We start from the raw sequence: 17,423 nt of genomic DNA on the forward strand, positions 1-17,423 counted from the left end.
ACGGAAGGACCTCAGGTCGGTAGGTCCTCAAGACGGAAGGACCTCAGGTCGGAAGGTCTTCAGGTCGGTAGGTCTTCAAGACGGAAAGTCATTAGGACGGACGGACCTCAGGTCGGTAGGTCCTCAAGACGGAAGGACCTCAAGTCGGAAGGTTTTCAGGTCGGGAAGTCCTCAAGACGGAAAGACCTCAAGTCGGAAGGTTTTCAGGTCGGGAGGTCCTCAAGACGGAAAGACCTCAAGTCGGAAGGTTTTCAGGTCGGGAAGTCCTCAAGGCGGAAAGACCTCAAGTCGGAAGGTTTTCAGGTCGGGAAGTCCTCAAGGCGGAAAGACCTCAAGCCAGATGGTTCGCAAGTCGGGAGGATTGGCGGTCGGACCCATACTATTGTAGATTGGCAGTCGGGCCAAAAGAGCGGAAGGTCTGTGGTCGGCTCAAGGAGTGAAATATAGGGAATTTTTGGTCTGCTGGGGACACGTGTCAGCATAAGAAAGGTTGGAAGACGGTTGAGAAGGAGACGTTGTAACCGTTCGGGTGACGGTTTTCAGTACGGTTTCCCAGGGAATATTTAAGGATTTGGATCATCATTTGGCAAGGGATCTTCAATCAACTTCAACAAAGCAAAGTCAGATTTGGGGATCACCACTTTAAATTTCAGTCTTTTATTTTCCAGTTTATTTTCTGTACCATACAGTGTTTAGAGATTCCTAATCTCAGGCACTAATTAATCAAGTTTAAGGATATTTTCTATATCTTTGAATTTTACTTTATTTTTGTTGAAAAATTACATCAACACCTATATATTAACATGATATTATTTTAAATAAAAGAATATATGTAATATTTTTTTAGAGAGATAAATTTGTGATGAACAATGCCAAAATTGAGTCCAAAAATAACTGAATAACAGCTTCATGTGAATAAATCATTGAAGTGGGTCATGTTCAAAAGACCGAATAAAGGCCCAATTCAAATGGGTCTTTTCTCGGCCCATCATTTTCACACGAGAAGGTCCCGAGAGGTCCCAGGAGTTCCCTTCCCACCACTCTCTTAACATGCAATGCAAAATTGGTGTCCGCAGCCGACAGACATCATAGAAACTAGTCCAGCTTCCGTTGTTTTTTAATAGTCCGTATCATATCTATATATTTATTTGTTTTTTGCACTGAGTTTTAAAAATATTGGTATTACATTAGGATAAAATAAAAATAAAGACTAAATTAACCCTATTAGTATTGTACTGATATAAAGTAATGACATTTGTATAATATATTGTAAATTAGAAGGGTATTTGTAATGTTAGGTAAATAATACAATTGCTAAAAACATAAGCGAATAATTTTTTATAAAACGAACCAAAATAAAAAAAAATTGATAGATTGTTAAGGGATGAAGGGAGCATATACTACACCCTCCTTATTTTTATTTATTTAAAAAATATATTTCAAACAATTTCGCTAAACAAATATTAATATTTCTTTCGTCTGAGGATTAAACTTCACATTTTTTTCACTTTAGTTTGTCATAAGGCAAAATTTCGTACTTTCTCCGCCCCTTAATAAACTATCTATTTTTCATTTTAATCCGTCTTATAACAAAATATTTATTTCCATTTTTAATAATTTTACTATCTACTTTACATTACAAATATCAATTCAATTTACAATATATTATATAAATGTCAATACTTTTATATCATACAATACTAATAAGATTAGTTTCACTAAAAAAAAATAGTACTTCCTCCGTCCCAAATACCATGTCCACGTTGTAGTTTCTGTCCGTCCCATATACCATGTCACTTTCATTTTTTTGAACACTTTAATCTCATTTTAAATTTTTTAATTTTAATTAAATTAATTAGTTATCTTAATCTTAATTTATAATTATTTATATTATAGGATAATTATTTTCACTAATACATTCTTAATTATCTACTAATTATACCCTCCTAAAATACTGTGTCTACAGTGTAGCAGACACGGTATCTAGGACGGAGGGAGTATATTAGTAACAAAATTTTGTCCCTAAAGTTCACGTAGCTAACGTAATTTCATCCCTAATTTCGTCTCTAGTGTTAGTAATGAAAAAAATAGATTTAAGGACGAAAAAGCTTTGTTATAAAAATTATATTTGCTTGTAGTGATTTATTTATATTATATTATAATATAATATTAATATTTCTAAAATTTCGAACAATAAAGCAAATAGATAAATAAATATGGGACGATAGAATTTTTTTTTTTTAAAGTAAAACTAATTATCAACTAAATACCAAAATAATCATACTTTTTTATGGCAATAACAAAATATACATTGCACTAATTTATTACAATATAATAATTTACTTTAATTTACGTATCAAATAGAAAATAGAAATATATTTTTATTAAAAATTATATAAAAAATATGAGAACCACCGTTAAAAACGACAGCAGCACCGCCAAAAAAATTCAAAACACCGACTCTGCTGTCCTAAATCAATACTACAACAAAGCAGCTCTAGTGTAAATGTAATGGCGAAATTCAGCTCAAACTCAATAAATCGAAACAATCAACATTAACTCAATCAAATACAGAATTCGAACAACATTGAGGTGCGCAATAAATTTGCAACAATTTCTCAACCAAACAGGAAATTAATAAATTTACATATACCGAGGTCGAAGGCGCCGTCGGTTGTTCGGTAGCCGACAGGCGGCGAACGGCGTCCGGAGGAGGTGGAAAACGGTCGAGAAAATGCGGCGCTTGACGGTTCCTCGGGGAGGAGTGACGAACAGTTGGCTCGATTTCGTAGTACACCTCTGTAAGAAGAACTGCGGCGGCGGCGGGGAGGAGAACACTCTGCAGAGCTCCGCCATTGTTGCATTAATCGATTTGAGCAGAGGAAGTATTATTATTACTATTATTATTATTATTATTTTATTTTTATTGCGAAAATATGGAATGTATGTTTATATGTATGTATGGATTTGGGAGGAAGCTGCGTGGAAGTTTCGTTAATTTGATCTGTGCGGGCAGTTCTGTTGCAATCATCCAATGTGGGATTTCTTTTGTTTATTATATACTACATGACACGTCACCTTAACCTATTATAATTAGCTTAGCAAATTAGGAGGATATAATATTCATTGTATTTTAATAAAAATGTATAAAATAAATTTATACAAAATATTCTCTTCGGGACCATGCTAGGGCGCCATAGGGAAGGGGAATGGGTCACCGGCACCGGCACCGGAGACGGGAAAGGAGACAAAGTTACCCGAAAGACACTGAAGACAACACCGTGCTGATTTTTCACCCATAAAAATGGTGACAGGTGATATTACTTCATAATTATAGTGTTTTGTATAGCATGTATTGTCAGTTCATATGTTTCATAATTATAAATGTATTATATAACAATATGTACTATTAGTGTTGTATATGTATTATATAAATGCAGATAATATGCTGTCGATAGTAACACCATGTGTTGTCACAGTGAGCACTATAGCCGCCAGCGTATCGAAAATAATAATGATGCCCAAAGTTGTTGGTCTAATTGGGTACTTAGTAGCAGAGACTTCGCGCACTTTTAAGCTGCTAACCACAACCACAGTATATTTAGTTTTTTTAGTTTTATACTATTTATCAATGATATTTTTAAAAAAACGAAAAAACAATTGCATCTAATGTTTATTTATTCTCGTAAAATATCAAGTCCTAAAAGAAAATATAGCAAGTAATATTCAATAACTAAAAATCTGGGAATGTAAGAAACATATAAATCTTTTCAGTGACTTATAAAATAGCAAAGAAGTAGAGAGCAATGTGTGATGCTGATGCTGCTGATTATAAATAAAAAAAAAAAAAAAAAAAGGAAGTAGACGAAGTCTTTCAGAAAGTTACCGGAGCTCCGGCGGCGGAGTCGACGATCACGAAGCCATCGGACCGGAGTCGTGGCTTCTCGGATTGCTCTTGCGACTGCGATTCCACACGGGAGTTGTCTCTATGAGCTGATGCGGGACAAGCCGTGTCTCTCTTTTAGTGAGCTTACGGAAATTGTGCACCTTAAGTTTCGCAATCTCAGCCTCCTCTTCCGGAGTTATTTCCCGGAGAACCACAGTCAGCCGGCACTCGGGCCTCACTCTTATTCCACACTTACCTTTGGCATGATATGATACTCGTTTTTTGAACAGCCCCTTCCCGACAAACGCCTCGGCTGACAAAAGAACAATTGCTCAAGTTATCGCACAATTATGGTATATATAAGCTCTGTTTACGTAGATACTTTTGAAACTTAGCACTATTTATCAGCAGGAATTTTTTCAAAAAAATCATATCAAACACTCACTTTCTCCCGAAATAGTTGTCTTATTTTTTCATTTTTTTCCGTCTCCACTATACAATAAAACTACTACTATTTTTCTACAATATTTACACAAATGTCACTTCAACTATCACTCCAATCTACTTTTTCCAATAAAGTAAGGGCAATTTGGTCATTTACATTATCCTTTTATACCCACCCGTCCCCACTCTCAACAAGACATTTTCTTGGAACAGACTGACAGAGGGAGTAATGTTTTTCCCCACAAAATCACGCGCAATTATGATATATAGGCACTTTTACATAGATACATTAGAATTTTCGGCATTATTTATCAATAGTAACGTTTTTTTTTAAAAATATCGCATAAAATATTCGACTTTTTACTTTTTCCAATTTTTTTCAAAACTTCTATCTAATCAGGATCCTAGGATGATGGTAAGAAAGACAAAATGAGTGTGTATACCAACAAGAAGCTTGTCCGGATCGAATCCATAATTATGAGTTGCGTTTGCCCGAGCTGAATGTATAACCTGGAAATTGAATAGCGAGCAATAGGTGAGTTTAACGCTAGCATAACTGTTAATTAGGAAGCCAAAGAGCAGAGAAGCTACCTGATAGACAGTTTTCGAGGCTCTCTTTACTGTGACTTGCAACTGCAACAATGCATCTTCGACGCGCATTCCTCGAACCAATGCGGCAACCAAATTTAACTTCTTCGGACTCTGAGAGAAAAAGAGGATTAGACGACACATTTCCAATACAAAGAAAAAAAAAGTCCCTTGCACTGCAATGTAACTCTACTTTATTCTTTTTAACAACTGAGAGTGTGTTCACTTAGTATGTTTACCGTACACAATTCTAAAATGTATTACTAAAAAATACAATATGTATATATAAAACAATTCTTTCATACCTCACAACAAAAATACTTAAAACTATGAACACTAAACAAACACACTTTGAGTGCATTGATATAAGATAAGAACTCCATAAAAATCAACAAATCAATACGAGGCTGGAGGTATACAATTCAAGCCATTATTTTTCAGGTTTCGAAGAGTGATGTTTGGAATTTCTTATTTAATATGCGAGTAGTGAAATTGGCATCGGACTCTTACCTGTTTTATTTTCTTTAAAACTGCTTGAACTGTTTTAGGCTTGATGATAGCCTTTTGAGTCTCGGCGCCTCCGGCACTTGAAGGTAAGGCCGGTATTAATGGTGAAGATACTGGAGTAGCTTCAGCTGAGTCCGCGAGTAAGCGCCTTGAACTGGTGAACCCCTGTGAAATTTTTTTAAAAAAAAAAAAGAAAGAAAAGAAGAAAAAAGGAAAAAAGTAATTCCACTAAAAATTTAGTAGATGACTTAACAAGCAGATGAACCATCTATAATTAGCTGATTCGACACACAATGCCAGCAAACTTATAGGTTGTGTTTGTTTGGAGATCTTTTAAAAAAATTTACTATTTATGAAAAGAGTTCTCATAAAAACATCACATCAAAGTTATCAAACACAATTTCTACTTTTTACTCCCGGTTTTTACAAAGGAAATATCTCTAAATTTGACAGACGGAAGAAGTATTATATTAAAAATTAATTTTATATGAAAAGCATCACTATCACATCAAACAACTATCATAATTCAAAACTTCTACTACTCAAAACTCAAACTCAAAACCAAAATCCCTAAAGAGCACACCCATAGATTCATTTACGGAAAACTAAGAAAGTTCGATTGTAGAATAAAGTTTTCATAACCATAGAAATCTCTTTTCTTTCAACAGGGTGTGTTTATTTTAGACATAGCTACACTTAAATCATTCAGAAAATTTATTATGCTACAAGAATGAAATCTCTTCTACTTTGGTAAAACATCGTGTAGATCGCAGTTGACAAAATTCATAGGAATGTTTCTATCATAAATTTCAATTCAAACGACAAATGAGAAGCATTCAAGAATCACCAGTTTTTGTAAATATAGATAGAGCGGGCTTCGGGTAGCAGGAAATAGTGAATTTCGCAAGCCGGAAACAGAAGGGACATCACCTGCGGAGATATTAAAACGAACCGTAAAAAATAAAAACAAAATGCTCAATACAGCTGATATTAGAAACACATTTTTTAGTGCATCGCCATGAAATTAGAAGACTGTTAGCCTAATGCATTGCTATGATCAATCTAACAACAACAAAGCAAGAACATTCTGAAGTTTCTTCACACATTTTCGACAAAAGTACCAGATGCCAGAGGAGCTTTCCCACGGCTGAATGTGCTGAACGAAGCATTGCGACTACATTCGTATCTCTTCGCCGCTCGATGAACCAATGCCTGCAAGTGTCGCTGCCAGCCTACCATAATTCCAAATTTACAAAATTTTCTGCAAACAGTAGCAGAAAGTGACTTAAATCTTTATGTGAGAAGGTATGAACATGTTATTGTAGAATAGAGACAAACGACTGTGTTAAAAAAGACAATATATATATATATATATATTATTTACCAAAACCGCAATCTCAATTGAACGAAACTACTGAAAACATTTCGTCGAACATGTTGCGTGCATAAGAATTATTAGGAACCTAATTAAAACAAATCCGAAGATCAGCTAAAAAGCTACAGCTCTTCGAACTAAGAGAATCTCCGCAAGTCAGAAAACACCAAACTGTGCGATAATCAAAGCTTATACAATATCGACTTAACATTTAAACAGACGACGAAACATTATAAACATTGGATCGAAGATGCCCCGTCTCTCGCATTAAATTTTCAGGGAAATTAGCTCTTATTACACCTTCGCATTACCAATTACACAATCAATTTTCCATTCAGAAAGAAAATCAAAGCAATCAGACATCAAAGCAAACAACAAAAAACACATTTTGAATCATCAAGCACATTCAGAAGCATATTAACATGAGATGGAAATTTCGATTGGGCACCAAGTTAATAGAAGCAGAGTGAGTTGCAGACACAGAATCTCAGGGGATTTGGGAGAAGCCAGGCTCTCTTTCTCTCTCTCTCTCTCTGCAACTTCGCTCACGGAACGGCGACGCCAAAGTGGAGCTGTTCTAAACCTTCATCAAATTTGTAGAAAATTTCAATTAACTTCTTCAATTTCTGATAAATACAAAATGACCCTATAACTTGCGTTTGTTTAGTTGTTAACTTACTATGAAAATATTTTTGCAAATTTCCAAGTCTACATTATTTATTTATTAATAGGCTTTTTAAAAAAATATAAATATATTGTGCATAAATTTTTATTTTTTTCGTAAAACACCGTATAATCTTTTATCATTTCAATTTTATATTTTGTAAATAAATATATATTTATAAAATATCATAGTAAATATTACTCCTTGCTCTAGCTATTATGTCTCTTTTATTAGTAAAAACTTGCATAATAAAAATAATTTTAAATAAGAACATTGAAAAATAGAAAAATGAATATTATGAAATAAAGGGAGTGCTTTCCTTAATTATTCTACATTAAAAATTCCTTTAAACATAACTTTTTCTTCTTTTTTTTTCAATAAATACATTATTTAAACAATCATGTATTCAAATTAAAATTAAAAATTGCAACAGTATCAAACCCTAATGAATTGTGTTTCAAATCAATTTTTTTTAATCATATTAAATACAAGCATATTATATTTATTTTTATAAAATATCATATCAAAATATTATTTAAATAATATTTATATTAAAAAGGGAGAGATTTATATGAAAATTAAGGTTTTAATAGATTATATAATTTTTTTTTTAAAAAAAAAAGGCAATAAAGCAGACCACACAAGGATGGATACAAGGAATTTACAAAACCATATCACCCAAATACAACGTACACAATAAATAGTATATATATATATATATATAAAAACTCGTATGTATGGTATTGTATGTATGTATCAAACTTCACTTCCAGCATGCAACAAATCAAGACAACAAAAAAATCTCAACGAGTTTCACAGATAATTAATTTTCTGCAAATGCCAAACTTATCAAACAACAAATAAAGTAAAAACTCTACACTCACCACCACTTTTCACCCTTCAACAGATACCTCAGCAGGCAGTGCTTGTGCTTCATGATTCGATCCATTGCTGCAAGAATTGTTTCCTCCCTCGGGTTCCGGCGAACAGCGCGGCTGAGCCACCGCCTGCCAGTGTTCTTCCGAGTTCTTGCTATTATTGTCTTTTGAGTTTCGTTTGGAGAGGGAGCTTTTTGTAGACTTCTTTGGATTAGCATTGCCCTTTTCGATACTTACGTTGGGTTTTGGAGATGTGTCTTTAGCTGCTGCTTGAGGGGTGTGACCGGATCCTCGATTTTCAGGGGTGTTGATGACTGTTGTGGCTGCGCCTTTGCGCCGTCCGAGCTTGGGAGATTTCGGGCGTGTGATCGGTATCTGCATATATCGAATGGTACATCAATTAACTACTCGTAAAAATAGGGCAAAATTGTTTATAATTTGCGTAATTTGAAAAGTCTACACCATTTTGAATAGTGTTGAAAAGTCTATGGTTGTATTCTTCTGTAAATTTTATTTTTCCACAGATTTTACTATTCAAATCAAACAATTCCATATCATACCAATATCTATTCACATCACATCAAACAACTATTCAAATTCAATTTTTTACTATTCAAAAATTCAAACTCTTATATTGGAAGCTGAGAGAGGCTCTTTTAAGAGTTTAAAAAATATTGCACAAACTTTATTCGACTATAAAGATCACATTTTTTTCATTTCGTTCAAATAAAACTTGTACCAGTACGGAATTCTAATTCTTCTCTTTTTCAGTATGATCTCTATCGTCGTCTCAATTTCCTTCATAAGGTTCAATTCGATTACCTTATCCTTAGGCATGAGGTTCTAACATTTTCTCCTTAACACAAAGGGAGCGAGCCTAATGTATTTTCTAAATTACGAGAGAAAATGGTGCGGATTTTTCAAATAACAGTAGTGTTATGAGCAATTTTGATTCGATAAGTCCCAATTCATATTTGAATTCATTAGTTAAAAAGCTATTTGTGTACAAGCAATATTATTGGGATTTACCTTCTTCAGCTCAACTTTTGAAGGAGGTTCTTTGTAGAAACTCGGCATAGGTGTAGCTTTAAACGTCAAGCTCTTCCTCAGTTGCTTAATCTCCGCCTCCTGGCTTTCCTAGAATCAAATCGAACACATTACAAATGTGACCAAACTCTACAACAAGAACGAGGAAAGTATTGGCCTTTCTCGAGACTGAATTAGCAGTCACCTTTGATTTTGCTTGGAGATTGTTTTTTTCTTGTTCCTTCGCTTGCACTTTCTGTTCTATCTTTGAAAAGAACTGATGATCACGGTAGATGTTTGTCACTGATTGATCCATTTATGGTTTAGATTCGAATGGAATAGTATAAGGTATGTTAAATGCAGTCTACCTCCTTTCTCTTTTCGGCACGCTCTTGCAACCTGAAGGAGAATGTCGAAGCATTAATTCTTTGCTGTGCCCCGGAAGTGAGGTTTCTGAACAAAGTAAAGTTTGTTAGCCTTCCTTTTCGAAGATTAGCCATTCTGAAAATGAATATATATAATTGGAATGTTAAACAGAGTACGATGAAGTATTAGAGCGGGCATCGTCTTCAACAGGCAATCCGGGGTTGGGAGATTCGACATTTTGTCCGCCCATTCTGCATTCACAAGCTAAAATTCAGCTGCAATTAAAGAATGCATCAATTAAGATAAACAATTCGAAACAACGTACACATCCGAAGCTGAGTTAGTGTCTGCTTCATTTGCAGCATTAACATGTCTCCCAGTCTGATTTTAAACAAGAAACATGTCATGAGCAGAGTATAATCAAAAGGAAGGATGAAGGAAAGGAATGGATAAAGAGTGTCACCACAGATCGACGAAGGCTCGGCAAAGATGCTGAAACTGAAGCCCTGTTGGTTGCCTTTCCAGAACTTGCCACTCCCTTCGACTTCACTCCCGGAAGTCTCCCCTTTGTATTCGAAACTTGAGACTCAACCGTTGCACCATTCTTTTGATGAGCTTCAATGCTTCTTCTCATTACGTCAGGACTGCGGCCTTTGGCGGGGAACGAAAGACTGTGGCTCAATCCTGGTTTTGCATTGTGGCTAAACGCAGATGATGCTTTTGAACTAGATTGATTCTTGCCCCTTTTACTGTTCTTATCAGAATCTTTACTCAGATTTGATGTTTTGCTCTTGGATACAGCTTTTGATTGCCCCTCTTTGTCTGTTATCCCATCCTCATTCACTTCATTTCCACCAGAAATTGGATCATGACTGTCGCTGATGCTCTCCTTGTTCACATTCAAATTTACCCCCTCTTGATGTAATTCTATCTCACCATCAACCATTTTTACTTCCTCTGGTGGAACCCTAACTGCAGACTCCATTATCCTTATAGAAAACACGGAAAAATTCCAAACAAAATCGAAGGTGAATATATGCTATTTTCAATCAGATTACAATGAAGTATCCTTAGCACCAAATAAGAACTAAATCAGGATCCACACATGGAAATTAGATAGGCGAAAATCCAATATATGAATAACAACAGTTCCTAAATCCTGAACACAAGTGTTTCACTATTCTCTAAAGCTAAATCACATCCAATTCCACAATCACAGTTGCGAAAATCCTAATACGAAGAAATCATGAAAAATAACCTCCATAAGCTAAATCAAACAGAATACCTCAAAACAATCAGCAAAAAACAGAGATCATCAATAAATTCAACTTCCTTACGCCACAAACCATATATACGAGTGATCAAATCACCAATCCCATATATGATATATATGAATAAAAACAGTTCCTAAATCCGAGACACAAGCGTTTTCACTATTCTCGAAGCTAAATCACATCCAATTCCACAATCACACTTCCGAAGACAACAATAGGAAGAAACAATCAGGAAAAACATAACATCCACAGGCTAAATCGAAACAAAATACCTCAAAACAATGAGAAAAAAACAGAGATCATCAATAAATTCAACCTCCTTCCTCCTCAAACCATAACATCATATATGAGTGATCACAACACCAAAAATTCACTGCATCAATAACAAGGAAAATTGCAAGGAATCATACGAAACTACCTCGCTCAGAAGCTCCGGTGGATCGATCGATGCTGCCAAGATTTCGCAGAGGCAAACAGCAGATTCTGAGTGGAATTCGAATGCCGTTCTCTATAAACTATGGTGTTAACTGTGCGGGAGTTATATCATGTACAGATTTTTATTTATTTACCAAATAAAAATAAATTATCTCGTCATACTGAAAAGACTAAAATACCCCTCCCTGACAGCTACTTCATAACTACCAAAAGGCGTAAAACCGCAGTTGGAAAAAAATTGGACAATTGTCCAGAATGGTAATTTAATATTTAATTCCTTAATGGTCAAAATAATTAATAATTGTTTCCTAAATACCCATTCCATTTGGTCATAATTTCGTGCAATAATTTAAAATTAGATGCATAACGCCACAAATTGCATTAAAAATAATTAAATAATTTGTTTGGTCAAATGAAACCTCAAATTGAAATCAAGGAAATTCTTTTATTTATTTGTATATTTATTTATTATTTGTTTCGTTTTCGAAAGAGATTTTCACCCCTTGAAATGGTGAAGGGCAATTCGGTCAAATCGCATGCAGCAGGGTGGGGGCATGATGAGAGGGTGACATGATTTGCGGAAGTCTGCCAGGGTGGCGCGATGGAGCAATTTGATTGGTGGAAACGTGGCCTCGACTAACAACCGTCGATGGTGAGTTGTCTCGATGTATGGACGCATCACAGCCGTCGGATCGTGAGACAAATCATTGCCCACGTTCGAGACCAAACGCCCATAATTGATAATTGTGGTTGGACGATACGTTGGATTCAAGGCTGGCATGCACAATTATTTTTTGCATATTTTGGGTGTGTTTGTTTGTACGAATGATTTTATTTTCATATTTATATATATATATATTCGGAATTTAAATTTTGTTTGTTTTCTTATACGTAAGTCTCATATTTATATGTAATACAAATTTAAAAAATAATATAATAATAACAAAATAATTTTATTAGTATTGGCTAATACAATTACTTTCAATTTTATATTTTTATATATTTCTCTTATATAATTATAAAAATTAAAAAATATATATATTAATCTATGTTTAAATATGTATTCTTGTATTTACATGTATTAAATAAAAATATTATTCTCTTTGTCTCGCCATAGATAATCTCTTTAGATGACATTTTTCCATTGTTGGTAAATTTATAAATTTTAAACATACTTGATAAATATAAATCGATTTAATTAATCTTCTAATATCTTGCGCGTAGGATCCACTCAAAATTCCTTTATTTCTATCTCTCTCGTCACTTAACATAATTTTTTATCTACCTTTAAAATTTCTCATTTTTTATAAAACTAATTTATGGTAATAATAAATAAATTAAAATATTTTTTTATTTATTTTTATTACATAAAATTTTATTCTATACAAAATGATATTCATATTGTATATATTTTCTCGAGATATAATACTATTTTTTTTAAATACCAATAATATACTTATATAAAAAATAATAAACTAATATTATAACTTGTTAATAATAACTTAGGGTATATTTCTTTCGATGAGTTTGAAAAAAAAAAAATTAGTTTGGATTTGGTATGAAAATCATATTTGATGAGATATTTTGTGAGACGAAAAAATATATATATATTTTTTAAAAAATACAGAATTCAAATAATAAAATTTTAAAAAATTCAGCTAAAGAAACATACTCTTACTCATTTATATTATCTAAAAAATCGTATCTCTAACAAAACGGTTCATTCAACGGCACGGATTGAGTATTATTTAAATAAAATTTACTTACACCATAATACTATAGTCTACATACGAGTAGGCTCCACAATTTGGGTAATTTGAGGTTGCAAGAAAAGTAACTGTCAAGATGGGGCCCACAGAGAATGCCCAGATGTGTTAATTATCATTATTAATTATGTCACATTCCGGTGTGGGATATGCTTCGCTTTAATTGCGTTTATAATGAAAGGGACCAACACTCTTACAACCTATTTTTGAGGTTTCTTTTCCTCGATTTACATTTTAAGTGAGTTTAGTTACTTATTTTATTTTATTTCATTTATTTCTGATCATTGGAAGGAATGAGCCCTATTTTACTTATTTATTATTATTATTATTTTTTTTTTTTTCTTATCTCCATGCACATATTTACGCACTACGTGGGTTTTTTTTTAATTTTTATAATACTTCCTCCATCATTTAAATCTATGTTTACTTTTCTTTTCAGATTGTCATTGAAAAATATTTTCGTTACCTTTTTAAGTAAAAAATTATTACATTTTTGTGCATTTTTTTACTATAAAAGAAAAAAGTAACCATTATTACTCATTTTTATTAAAACTTGCGCCCGGTCAAATAAGCACACATTTACATAACAAGAGAGAATATGATATTTTGTGAAAAAAAATATATATTTTCTTTTTTTTTTTATAAAAAAAACATAAAATTCAAATAGTAGAAACCTGAATTTGGTGACTAAGAAACAAACCCAACATAAACTAAAATTTTAATATCAAAGAGTTTAACCTCTTCAATGCACAAATCTTCTGCTGCAGTTTGGATTTTGATCTTTGAAGCTTCTTTGGTTTTCCATATATATAGTTGGAGTTTGGTTTCTATCTTTTACCATTTAATTCTTATATTTTCGATAATAAATATATACTCACTTCATCTCAATACAATAGACTTGTTTACTATTTTTTCATGTTCTAAAACAATAATCTCATTTTCATAAATAAACATATTACCGTAAAACTATAGATATTTTTTTATTATTATTACACAATTACACTACTTTTTACACTAATATAGTCACAAGGGCAAAAAAGTCATTTATTATTACTTTTTTACCCACTACCAATATAATATCAATTTTTTTTAAATCTCGTGTCCAACACAATAAGACTATACTTTTGGGACGGAGGTAGTATAACTTTTTAAAAAAAAAAAATTGTCAAATTTTAATAAATCAAATAGCAGGAGCAAAATCATTCTAAGGGCTGTTATTTCTTTCTCCATTTTTTTGAGAAATCTACCGTGTTTATTTATTTTTGGATGAACACTGTAGCATTCTTAAAAAAAATATATATATAATTTTTTGGTCCTTTTTTTTTTAATTTTTATATTTTATATTTTTTTATAGATTATAAATTAGATATAAATATTTATATTATAATTGTTGATGTAATTTTTCAACAAAAATAAAGTAAAATTCAAAGATATAGAAAATATCCTTAAACTTGATTAATTAGTGCCTGAGATTAGGAATCTCTAAACACTGTATGGTACAGAAAATAAACTGGAAAATAAAAGACTGAAATTTAAAGTGGTGATCCCCAAATCTGACTTTGCTTTGTTGAAGTTGATTGAAGATCCCTTGCCAAATGATGATCCAAATCCTTAAATATTCCCTGGGAAACCGTACTGAAAACCGTCACCCGAACGGTTACAACGTCTCCTTCTCAACCGTCTTCCAACCTTTCTTATGCTGACACGTGTCCCCAGCAGACCAAAAATTCCCTATATTTCACTCCTTGAGCCGACCACAGACCTTCCGCTCTTTTGGCCCGACTGCCAATCTACAATAGTATGGGTCCGACCGCCAATCCTCCCGACTTGCGAACCATCTGGCTTGAGGTCTTTCCGCCTTGAGGACTTCCCGACCTGAAAACCTTCCGACTTGAGGTCTTTCCGCCTTGAGGACTTCCCGACCTGAAAACCTTCCGACTTGAGGTCTTTCCGTCTTGAGGACCTCCCGACCTGAAAACCTTCCGACTTGAGGTCTTTCCGTCTTGAGGACTTCCCGACCTGAAAACCTTCCGACTTGAGGTCCTTCCGTCTTGAGGACCTACCGACCTGAGGTCCGTCCGTCCTAATGACTTTCCGTCTTGAAGACCTACCGACCTGAAGACCTTCCGACCTGAGGTCCTTCCGTCTTGAGGACCTACCGACCTGAGGTCCTTCCGTCCTAATGACTTTCCGTCTTAAGGACCTACTGACCTGAAGACCTTCCGACCTGAGGTCTTTCCGTCCTGAGGACCTACCGACCTGAAGTCCTTCCGTCCTGAGGACCTACCGACCTGAGAACCTTCCGTCCTGTATTTTCCTTAGAAATAAATAAATAAATTTATTTTCCTTGATTTCCTCACGGTGTCCTTCAGCCAGTTCAATCAACCCTATTGCCAGGCCCATTCTTCTTTTTTACCTTGGGCTTTTAACCTAATTCTAAATTTCGTACGTAACAACTTGCCCGCCGCCAAGGGACTTTCAAACGCCATTTAACAATCAATGTTTGGAAGTTCATAAATCACTACCCTCTTGAAAAACTCCCTTAGCAACTGCACCAGTTACTGAAACACGCCTGATAAACTTCCATCTTCGCAATACAAGCCTGTGTGAATCACAATCCCAAAACATTCTAACTATGGCGAATCAATACATGCCTGCCCTTCCTTTCGACGGAACCCTTCCAGAAGGTCCATTTTCAGCCTCGAAAGTACTAACTCCGACGATCCGTCCATATTGCACTACTCCTGAAGATTCATATCACGAAAGCTCTGGTTGATGATGCCATTCAGAAAAAGGAGGCAGAATTGCGGGAGCTGAGGAAAGAACAGTCTACCCTGGATAAGCAAATTACCAATGAACAGCATCTGCTTGAGAAGTATACCAAAAATGAGGCTGAATTGGATCAAGAGCTGAAAACCCAAGCCCGATCCCAATTCATCAGAAGATATCAGACGGCTGCCATTACCAGAAGGCTATCCAGGGATGAAAACAAATGGACACAAATAAAAACTGCCCTAGGGGCACTGTTGTAATATTTCCCCCTTTGTAACAACAACTGACTTAGTAATCCATTTTTTTCTTTCTTCTCTCAAAACAAGGATCACCTTTCAATTCCCAACTTTATAGGAAACGAACCAAACTCCTTCTTTAAAAGAACACTGTTTCTCACATTTTAAGAAACATATTCCCAAGCATATTTTAAAAATCAAAACACTGAAAGTGTGAACAAACATGGCGAATGACCGACCTCATGTTCCATCAAGCAACTGGGAGGGTGTTCTTCAACCCTTCTTTGTAGGTAATCACCCTATTGGAGGCCATGCAGAAGACTTGTTATATATACTCAAGCAACTAGACTTCAAATTCCGATTCTCCCAACGAGGTAGAAGAACTATTCATCGCGTCATCCTCCTGATGGAAAAAGTCATTGAGGGGTATGAACCTCTTCATGACATCCTCAGCCGCATCCCTGATCTCCATCATCACATGGAAATGATTGAAAATCATGCAGCAACCATACTTCCAGACCTTGGTTGGGATAACATATTTTCCAATCAACGAAAAGTCTTTTCAAGATTGCGTACCATTGTTGACCGTGAACATCAAGCCCTAACAGACATGCAAGCACGTACCCATCAAGATCTAGATGACATGCAAAGCCAATGGGAAAGGTACCGACCAGACTTGGAAGATCTTATTGAAGAAGAACCAGAGCTAATATCCACTCACTGGGATGAAAAGTCTGATTCAGAGACAGAAAATTTCTCACAACTACACGATGACTAACAGAAATGAACCTTCCAGTAGGTTCGAACCCCCATAAATGGGTTCTGAATAATATGTGGTTTCAGGCAGTTTTGTTATCTGAAAAGGCAGGATAATACCTCTTCAGATATTTAGCATTAATACAATCATGTACTCTTCTACCTTCATGATTTACAATAATGAACGCGCCATTTCCAATATCTTTTTGAACAATGTATGGTCCTTCCCAATTCGGTGACCACTTTCCCAATTGATCGGTTTTCTTATATGTAGGAAGAATGGTCTTCCAGACTAGGTCTCCTTTTTGGAATGTCCTGTGAAGAACTTTCTTTCCATAACTCCTTGCTCTGATTTCACTCTGTTTCACACTTCGATCTATTGCATGGAGACGGTTAACATCCAAATCTTCTAACTGCTGCAACATAATTTGTTGGTATTCCTTTGTAAGA

The 17,423-nt window shown here is 34.5% G+C and overlaps 2 protein-coding genes across 3 annotated transcripts; both read right to left on the reverse strand.

Annotated features, from left to right (window-relative positions):
• Positions 1-3,730: 3,730 nt before the first annotated feature.
• Positions 3,731-7,423, reverse strand: LOC127240015 (50S ribosomal protein L22, chloroplastic-like). 2 transcript variants are annotated; one of them, XM_051258440.1, is made up of 7 exons: positions 7,280-7,423; positions 6,547-6,686; positions 6,273-6,355; positions 5,429-5,590; positions 4,922-5,032; positions 4,774-4,840; positions 3,731-4,199 (listed from the first exon to the last, which is right to left on the reverse strand). In XM_051258440.1, the coding sequence occupies exons 2-7, from the start codon at positions 6,662-6,664 to the stop codon at positions 3,913-3,915; spliced, it is 828 nt and encodes a 275-aa protein (XP_051114397.1). In that variant the 5' UTR covers positions 6,665-6,686; positions 7,280-7,423; the 3' UTR covers positions 3,731-3,912. The 2 variants fall into 2 exon arrangements, with proteins under 2 accessions (XP_051114397.1, XP_051114396.1); XM_051258439.1 differs by having other exon boundaries at positions 7,249-7,406.
• Positions 7,424-8,154: 731 nt separating this feature from the next.
• LOC127239984 (protein WVD2-like 4) lies at positions 8,155-11,537 on the reverse strand. Its single transcript, XM_051258394.1, has 8 exons — positions 11,427-11,537; positions 10,198-10,723; positions 10,060-10,115; positions 9,911-9,985; positions 9,737-9,821; positions 9,574-9,645; positions 9,372-9,479; positions 8,155-8,717 (listed from the first exon to the last, which is right to left on the reverse strand). Exons 2-8 carry the CDS (start codon positions 10,717-10,719, stop codon positions 8,358-8,360), a joined length of 1,278 nt encoding a protein of 425 aa, XP_051114351.1. The 5' UTR covers positions 10,720-10,723; positions 11,427-11,537; the 3' UTR covers positions 8,155-8,357.
• Positions 11,538-17,423: the final 5,886 nt, after the last annotated feature.

Source organism: Andrographis paniculata, unplaced genomic scaffold (assembly GCF_009805555.1).
Source record: "Andrographis paniculata isolate CXL003 unplaced genomic scaffold, ASM980555v1 Contig78END, whole genome shotgun sequence".
Lineage (NCBI taxonomy): Eukaryota > Viridiplantae > Streptophyta > Magnoliopsida > Lamiales > Acanthaceae > Andrographis > Andrographis paniculata.

Excerpts from the sequence above, each read along its gene's own strand:
- LOC127240015 (XM_051258440.1), bottom strand. The coding sequence starts at position 6,664 with ATGGTAGGCTGGCAGCGACACTTGCAGGCATTGGTTCATCGAGCGGCG. Across the intron at positions 4,841-4,921 it reads CCTCGAAAACTGTCTATCAG|GTTATACATTCAGCTCGGGC; the intron begins GTAGCTTCTCTG and ends TTCAATTTCCAG. Across the intron at positions 4,200-4,773 it reads TCCGGACAAGCTTCTTGTTG|CCGAGGCGTTTGTCGGGAAG; the intron begins GTATACACACTC and ends TTCTTTTGTCAG.
- LOC127239984 (XM_051258394.1), bottom strand. The coding sequence starts at position 10,719 with ATGGAGTCTGCAGTTAGGGTTCCACCAGAGGAAGTAAAAATGGTTGAT. Across the intron at positions 9,986-10,059 it reads ACTAACTCAGCTTCGGATGT|AATGGGCGGACAAAATGTCG; the intron begins GTACGTTGTTTC and ends TTGTGAATGCAG. Across the intron at positions 9,646-9,736 it reads GTGCCGAAAAGAGAAAGGAG|TTCTTTTCAAAGATAGAACA; the intron begins GTAGACTGCATT and ends CGTGATCATCAG.